Source organism: Cucurbita pepo, chromosome LG19, assembly GCF_002806865.2.
Source record: "Cucurbita pepo subsp. pepo cultivar mu-cu-16 chromosome LG19, ASM280686v2, whole genome shotgun sequence".
NCBI classification, from domain to species: domain Eukaryota; kingdom Viridiplantae; phylum Streptophyta; class Magnoliopsida; order Cucurbitales; family Cucurbitaceae; genus Cucurbita; species Cucurbita pepo.
The window spans coordinates 1,485,001-1,494,205 of NC_036656.1; the positions used below are offsets into that span (position 1 = coordinate 1,485,001).

Here is a 9,205-nt window from a genome sequence, read left to right on the forward strand (position 1 = left end):
ATCTACTTGTAGTGGACTTGGGTTGTTACAACGAAGCTCAATCATAGCAGTTCTAGCCAAAAGCAATAGTTTTTTTGAGATTACACTCATTAAACCATACCGATTCTCGAACGGTAATTATTCCGGTCCTCAAAAGAAGGGAGAATATGATGATATTGAAGTTGGGATGAAGGTGAGGTTAATTTACCTTAGTGGCTTCCTTTTTACCCCTAGAGAATGGTAAATATTGAAGGTAAAATGTTTGTATTGAATGAATGGATAATAGAAGATGCTCCAAGTGACTCATGCATGTTGGCCCTAATGGAAGAAAACGACATCGTTTCAGAGACTGTCTTCCTTTTCTTGTTACCTCCTTCAATTTTCTTTTTGTCCTTTGCCTTTTACCTTCTTCTTTCCATTTCCTTTCACTTATTATTATTATTACTAAAATATAATACTCGGAAACCATTTATCAGATCAACAAATAACTTATCCCGATGACATTAGAGACCTGATTGAAACGAAGATTCAAGCGGAGAGACAAAAAAATATGTTGATAGGTATCCGAGAATAATTATACCACCCCGAACGAAGGAGAATCTTCGTTTAAACAGATAACGGGAAGTAAACGAGAAGAGGTTGCTCTTAAATGAGGCTGAAGACGGGAATTATATTTTTCATTTCTATCCCCGTCTAATTCTCCCGTCTGCTATCTTGCTTCCATTTGTTTAAATTTTTTTAACATTTGAAAACTATATAATAATATTAAAATTTAAATTTTTAGAAATTATGTCACTGTAAAATTATATTATATTTTTTCTTATAAAATATTATTGGATTTATTAGGATGTTTTATATTTTTTTAATATAAATTATATAAAAAAAAAATGAAATGATCCATTAAAATATTTTATTTTTTAAAAAATAAACGAAAAAAAAAATCTATGACTGGAAATCCGTGTTTATCGCAAAAATAAATGAAGAATTTTGCTGGGAATTGAAATAGGTGGCGGAGTTTCCTCCGTCCCTATCACGCCCATGGAAACCTCTAGATTTGACAGATGATATAATGGTGCATGCAAGTTGGTCTAGATTAATACTAAAGCCGAATTCAATGTCGGTCATGTGAAAAACTTATCCAACCTAGACAAACTCACGATACCCTGAAACTCGGGAGCTAGTCGGCCCCGGTAGAGTTTATTCGACCCATTTTTCAGTCTCCCGCACATTGAGAGTCGCACTAACAAATAAAAGTCGAAACCAACGAAACAAACTCAATTCGTTCGGTCAATTTGGTCGATTCTTCCTTGACTCCGACCCTTATCCAAACCTTTAAAAACCCTAAAAGGCAAATCATAGACTCATGAGTACCAAAAAGAGTAATAATAGAGAGAGGTCCACATGTGAATCTTCGAGGAAGAAAGGCCAAATGGCGTAATAATAAAGCTACAAATGAATCCACCCGATTTGGTATTGGATGCCTCGTTAGGAAGCACACCGGTCGTTATGTTTTTGGCTGCTAACTCGTTGGCTCAACTCCATTCCCCTCTCGTCTTTGTCTTCGGAATTTTTTAAGTATTGTTTATACATTTGCGTTTGTTTCCTTCTCTAAACCCTTTTTCTCATTCGTTCTCGTATTATCTTCCAACCCGAAATGTACCCGAAAGAGTTCATTAACCTAACCTCAAACCTAGTCTTATATATAGAACGAACCCACGATAAAAGCTTTATTCACTGAATGATTGGGAAACCCGAGTAAAGGGGTCTCAAAATTTTCGATAACAAGACACTTTCTGGGACACCCGAGTAAACGAGGGGTACATGAATGAACCGATAACACATTCGAATGAGAGGGATCCTAAGGATAGAATACCTAAAAAAGCTTAAACAGGGTATACGTTCTTTTTCAGTAGCTCAATCATAGAAATTCCATAGCTAAATGAGGACCAACGTCGAGTATCCACATTGTCACACCGCTCAGTGTCGGGCTCTAGTATCATTAGTAAAAGCTCAGACCCACCGCCAACAGATACTGTCCACACCCTTGTATATGTTTTATTGACTTGAACGGATACGAGATAATTAGAATTATTTTTAAAATTATAAAAGCTAATTTGTTTATAAGAAAAGAAAAAAAAGGTAATTAGAATGATTTCACATGCAGAAAAGATCAAGAGGAAAATGGCGAAAAGAAAATGGGGAATAGAAGCAAAAGGTCAAACACAAAGGCTTCAATTTCTTTTTTGGGGAACCGCACAATGGACAGCTCTTTACCCCACGCCTCGGTTATACCGCCGCCCCTGCTTCTGCCCTGCCCAGTGCCCACCGCACCTCCTTTTTCTCTTATTTTTCTCAAATTAATACAAAATAATCTTAATTTTTAAAAATGTATTATTATACGAAAATTAATAATATTTTCTTTTTTTAAAAAATATATTAATTACTATTGAATTGGACAAAAACTATTAATATTTTATTTTAAAAAATATATTATTATTTTGATTTTGGATGAAAATTATTAATATTTTATATATATAAAAAAAAAAGAGACTATTTTAGTTTAATGAATATATTATTATAGTTGATTTTGAACCAAAACTAACTATTAATATTAATGGAACAAAATTTTTAATATTTTATTTTAAAAAATATATTATTATTTTGATTTGGGACGAAAATTATTAATATTTTATTAAAAAAGAGAGAAAAATATCCTTTAAAAAATATATTATTATCGTTGATTTTGGACCAAAACTATTAATATTAATCAACCAAAAATTATTAATATTTTATTTTAAAAAATATTTAAAAAATATCTTTTTTCTTCTTTCAATTTTAAAAGTATTTCAAAAAATATTCCTTTGAGTTTTCAAAACTTTTCTAAATACTTTTAAAAAGTTTCAAAAATTTTAAAAATTATCTTCACATTTTTTAAAAAAATTTCAAAGAAATTTAGTTTTTTAAAATTAAAAAATATTTTATTTTATTTTTTTAAAAATTAAATATATTTTACATTTAGTACCATCTTTCAAAAATATTTACGAATTTTTAAAATTAATGCTAAAAATATTTTTATTTTTTTTTATATTTGAAAATAATATTGAAACTTATTTTATACGTTGATTTTGGACAAAAACTATTAATATTAATACGAAAATTATTAATATTTTATTTCAAAAAATATTTAAAAAATATCTTTTTTCTTTCATTTTTAAAATATTTCAAAAAAAATATTCTTTTACTTTTCAAAAATTTTCTAAATACTTTTAAATTTTTTCAAAAATTTTAAAAATTATCTTTAAATTTTTTCTAAAAATTTCAAAGAAATTTAATTTTTTTTAAAATTATAAAATATTTTAAATTAAAAAAAAAAAATCAAATATATTTTAAATTTGAAAATATTATTAAAAGTTATTTTATACCTGATATTTTTACCAAAATAATTTTTTCCCCTCCATTTTTGCCCTCAAATTATTTTTTTAATATATATATATATATGTATGAAATTATAAATTTATAATTTGAAAATTATAAATAATTTTGGTGGTTTCCATTTCCCCCATATATTTGACTTTTAATTTATTTGTTTCAATCCCACCTTTTTACCTTTTTGCTCAAACCTTTTCAAACTTAGGGATTTACCAATGCACTTTTGCTTCCCTTTTTCAATGTTTTTACTTTTTTTTTTCAAATTATAAATTAAAAATAATTTTTTATTGTCTAATTAAAACGATACTATACTAAAAGCTGACGGGTGACAAGAGCAAAGACGATAAACAACGACAGACCACAGTGGAGAGAGGAGAAGCTACAATGGGAGATTGGATCTTTTAGGGTTCGTGTCAATTTATTTTTTTAAATTATTTTTTGGTATTTAAGTTTATGAGTTAAATTTTTAAATTTTTAAATATGATATGTTAATATTTTTAATTTGTTTTGGTTGAAATAAATATTAATTCGAAAAAAACACGTATAATATATTAAATTAAAATTTTATTTCATGAATTTTTAGCTATTTATCTACCGATTTTAACTTATTTGATTTATTATAACACAATATTAAAATTTTTAAAAATTAATCAACATCGTATTTAAATTTAAATTTAATAGAATTATTAATTTTTTTAATAATAGATATATTAAATAAAATTAAAAATAATATATAAAATTTATAATTCTCCTCGATTAGGGATGGATGGGCCGGAAGTTTAATCTCAATATTAATGGGATAAATCTCTCTATACTCCCTCCACTATTCCCACCTAGTTCGAGGTGGGTCCATTTTTTAATATCTCAGATTAAATAAACATCTCTAATTCAATTTTAACATAGTGCGAACATTTAATTATTTCAGATTAAATAAACATCTCTAATTCAATTTTAACATAGTGCGAACATTTAATTATTTACAAATTTAATCTAAAATGAAGGAGTTAAAATATTTTTTGTACCCGGTAAATATTTATAAAGAAAAAAATAGAAAAAAAAAATAAAAAAAAGAATTATTATATTTCCACACTATAAAAAGGATAAATGGACAAGTCAATAAATTTTGGAAGGCAGCAATGGAACAATGGCGGGTCGATTGTGTTCCTCCATTTCCGCCATGGATGCGACAGTGAAGAAGCTCTGCTCAAACTGTAATGTGAAGAAGAAGAAAGAAGAAGGAATCTATCTCTCTCCTCTTCCATTTTAATACTGTTTTCTTTTCAGTTCCTGATCTTCTCGATTTCGCACCACGATTTTCTTTTCAAAAAGCCACCTCTCAGATGCATCCAAAATCCATGGCTTCCGCGTACTTCGCATTATTAAAAAGCATGAAGGCATAGGGGCTCGTGTTCTTGCTCGAGAGAGAGAAGAGGAATCCTCTAGTTGCTGTCCAAATCTTCGTGCCGTTTTCTGCTTGGATTTCGCTTCTGTTTCCAAATCTTACAAATCTGCGTTAATGGTAGCCATTACTCCTGCTACCTCCTTCTCCTTTATGAAGAACACCGATCGTCGCCATTGCCATATCTTCTCTACCTCCAATGGCGACTTACGCTTTGCTTGGCGACTCCACTGTCCGCGTTAATGGCGGTTTCGATGACGGTTCTCTGACCAGCAACTCGACGAACAGCAACGGCAGCGAAGAACTTAATCAACAGACTGTTCAAGTTCCGGTTCAGGTTTCTCAACCGCCGCCGCGATTACCGCCTGGAAAAATGGTGCGGAAGAGAATCGCGTCGGAGATAGAGATCGAAGAACTCGACGGCGGAGGCGGCGGTACCGCCGCCGTTCATCCACGGTTTTGCCGGCGGAGTTTGGCTTCCGATCGTCCTTTTGCAGGTGGAGAAAATAAGACGAATGAGAATGTGGATAACTATTGTTCTTCTTCAAACCCTAGCCATGGCGCTAACCACTCCACTGTGCATAATTTAACCGCTCTGACGTCAGTTGTGGTCGCAGGGTCAAATTTATCAAATCCTCCGTCTGGTTCTGATGCTACGGCTTCTTCCACTACCTCCAACGTCTCGTCTCTTATTGACAGTACGCTTCCCGTTCTTCGTCCTCAGCCCCACCATCGCCATTTGCAGAATCCTGCAGTCTGTGGTTTTTCTGGTTTACCTTTGTTCCCACCCGAATCGAATCACCACCACCACCACAACAAGTTAAATTCTCGCAATAATCCTTTCCCCATTCCTAATCCATGTCAGGTTGTTCTTCATAATCCTCCAACTTCTACAACGACCTCCATTATCGCCGCCGCTTCTACTCCGATGGATGATTCCTCCGCCACTGCTTGGATCGACGGTATTATCAAGGATTTAATCCACAGCTCCACTGCCGTATCCATTCCTCAGCTTATTCAGAACGTTCGTGATATTATCTACCCTTGTAACCCCAATCTTGCGAACCTTCTTGAGTTTCGTCTTCGTACTTTGACAGAACCTAACGTTCCTAACTTCGCCGCTGAGGATCAGCGTGTTAGGAAATCGCCCTTGCCGTCACCAGCGCCGGTGGGCGGCTCGGGGCTGCAGCAGAGGCAGTTCAATCAAGAACATGAGCAAGAACAGGATTGTTCTGGGTTGAAGCTTAATCTCGATTCTTCTCTGCATAATCTTCCTAATTTCTCATCTCAGCCTCCGTTTCATGACCCATACCTCCACTGGGGAGCCACTCCTACCCCAGCCCCCACTCCCTCCGTCGCCACAACCGGCGGCGAGGTTCCCGGTCATCAACTTAATCTCTCTTCTGTTCCACATTCATCACTTATTCCTCTAAACCATATCCCTTCTAAGCCACAGCCAGAACAGCCAAACTCCTGTCCGGTCAATGTGAAGGCAGCGGCAGCGGCGGCCGCACAGCCATCGCCCTCGCCGCCGACGAGTAATGATCCTTCAACGACTGCGTTACTGATTAGAGAGATAAAAGAGGAGATGAGGCAACAGAAGAGAGACGAAGAAGGGTTACACCTCTTGACTTTGCTTCTTCAATGTGCAGAAGCCGTTTCTGCCGATAATTTAGAAGAAGCCAATAAGATGCTACTGGAAATCTCGGAGTTGTCGACGCCCTTCGGTACATCGGCGCAAAGAGTGGCGGCGTATTTCTCAGAAGCAATGTCGGCGAGGCTTGTGAGCTCATGTTTAGGCATATACGCCGCTTTGCCGCCGACGTTATTGCCCCATACACACAGCCAGAAGATAGCCTCAGCCTTTCAAGTCTTCAATGGCATAAGCCCATTTGTCAAATTCTCACACTTCACAGCCAATCAAGCCATTCAAGAAGCCTTCGAAAGGGAAGAGAGAGTTCACATCATAGATCTAGACATCATGCAAGGCCTTCAATGGCCAGGCCTCTTCCACATCTTGGCGTCTCGGCCGGGTGGGCCGCCCTATGTCCGCCTCACTGGGCTGGGGACCTCTCAGGAAGTTCTTGAGGCCACTGGCAAACGCCTCACTGAATTCGCCGAGAAGCTTGGCCTTCCGTTTGATTTCTTTCCTGTTGCAGATAAAATTGGCAATCTGGACTTGGAGAGGCTCAACGTGAGCCAAAGAGAAGCCGTTGCCGTCCATTGGATGCAGCATTCTCTTTACGAAGTCACTGGTTCTGATTCCAATACGCTATGGCTTCTGCAGAGGTATTACTAGCTTACACAAACCTTCAAGCTTTTCGTTTGATCTTCTTCTTTGATGGGTTTCCCTGTTAATTACTTTATCATAAGCATGTGTTAGGAATAAACATGGATTAAGAATCACCGCTCTCCACATGATATTGTGGAAATATTGTCAACTTTTGAGCATAAGCTTTCATGATTTTGCTTTTAATTTTCTTTACTTGTAAACCTATAATCATTCCCTTAATTAGCCGATGTGGGACGCCCCACCAATAATCCTCAATAATTCTTCTCTCGAACAAAGTATACTGTAGAGCCTCCTTTGAGACCTATGGAGCCCTCAAATAGCCTCCCCTTACTTTGAGCCTCGACTCCTTTCTCTGTAGCCCTCGAACAAAGTACACCATTTATTCGCCATTTGAGTCACTTTTTGACCACATTATCGAGGCTCACAATTCGTTGTTTGACATTTGAGAATTCTAGTTAAAGTCACGGAATCACGACTCTCATATGATATTGCCCACTTTGAATATAAGCTTTCATAGTTTTGTTTTTGGTTTTTTCCAAATGCCTCGTACGAATAGAGATAGTATTCCTTTCTTATGAACCCATGATGTGTAAGACTCCATGAAGAGTGATTCTTAGTCTTACACTTTACCTCCATTAACGCCTTGCTTTGTTTCAAAATGATGGATAGTCTTCAACAGTTTAAATCAAGCAAAAAGTTGACTGACTAATTCAATGTTATCTCTGTGCAATGCACCGGAAAAAGCTGCACTCTCTCTCATCTCATATTTGATATTTTCACTGAATAGACCATTCATTTGTTTACGTGTTGCTGATGAGTACATATTAAAAAACATTGCCATCTCTGTCTTAAACTGATACCAGATTGGCTCCAAAAGTGGTGACGGTGGTCGAACAAGATCTGAGCCACACAGGCTCCTTCTTGGGAAGATTCGTAGAGGCCATTCATTACTATTCAGCACTGTTTGACTCTTTGGGTGTCAGCTATGGCGAAGAGAGTGAAGAGAGGCACTTAGTGGAGCAGCTACTGTTATCAAGGGAGATCAGAAACGTGCTGGCCGTCGGAGGACCGTCGAGGAGCGGCGAAGTGAAGTTCCAAAACTGGAGAGAAAAGCTGCAACAATCTGGGTTTAAGGGCATTTCTCTCGCCGGTAATGCTGCAACTCAGGCCACTCTTCTCCTCGGAATGTTCCCTTCCGATGGGTATACGCTTGTGGAAGACAATGGGACTTTGAAACTTGGGTGGAAGGATCTATGCTTGCTGACAGCGTCGGCTTGGAAGCCGCCGTTTCATCACCATGCTGCCGGCAACCACATTCCCAGGTACTGACATTTTTCCATTTTTGATTCTATATAGTGGTGTTGATTTTGTTTGATAATATCGTCATAATCATTATCATCATTATTCCCTTATTTTTATGGCTTTTTTTTAACATTCTTCTTCCTCTTCTTCTTGTTTCAACCCTTTTTCCCATCTCCAATGTATACCAAATTATCTGTGCCTTTTGAATAATGAACTTTCTGTTTCTAACTCATTATAATGTCGACTGAAAAATTAATATTTTGTTTTCATTACTTTTAAATTCAATAAATGTAAAGTACAGACATTAGGAGTACCGAAGAAGTTGATTATTGTTGAGCCATGTTTGTTATTAAAGTCAAACTTTCAACTTTTTTGAATTAGTGGACGAGGGACTTTCACCCAATATTCACCAAGGTTAGTAATGTGTTTTATGAATATTTTGATATTTGAGTTTTATGAGATTTTAGTCTGACAACTCAATCCAATAAAAGTTGGGTTGTGAACTCTATTCAGGTTGCTCGGGTCATTAACTCAACCGATCCAAAATTTTGGGTTAGTCCGAAAGACTTCCCCACCCCAACCGAACTCATGTACACCTGTAATAGGCATGAATATGAAAGTAAACTTGTAATTTAACAAAACTCATAATCTATATCGTTCACAAGTTTACCGAAAGAATATATGGGGAAGGCAAACGGGTAATTACTAAAAAAAACGTGAATCTAAATTGGAAAATGCAAGGTCTTGTCTAGAGAAAGGCTTGGTAAGATGAGAGGGCAAGAAAAGGAGTATGGTTGATAATA

General features: G+C 35.9%; 1 protein-coding gene across 1 annotated transcript; it reads left to right on the forward strand.

Annotated features, from left to right (window-relative positions):
- The first annotated feature begins 4,545 nt into the window (after positions 1-4,545).
- Positions 4,546-8,671, forward strand: LOC111781201 (protein SCARECROW 1-like). The gene is made up of 2 exons (XM_023661669.1): positions 4,546-7,096; positions 7,964-8,671. Exons 1-2 carry the CDS (start codon positions 5,007-5,009, stop codon positions 8,427-8,429), a joined length of 2,556 nt encoding a protein of 851 aa, XP_023517437.1. The 5' UTR covers positions 4,546-5,006; the 3' UTR covers positions 8,430-8,671.
- Positions 8,672-9,205: the final 534 nt, after the last annotated feature.

Excerpts from the sequence above, each read along its gene's own strand:
- LOC111781201 (XM_023661669.1), top strand. The coding sequence starts at position 5,007 with ATGGCGACTTACGCTTTGCTTGGCGACTCCACTGTCCGCGTTAATGGC. Across the intron at positions 7,097-7,963 it reads ACGCTATGGCTTCTGCAGAG|ATTGGCTCCAAAAGTGGTGA; the intron begins GTATTACTAGCT and ends AACTGATACCAG.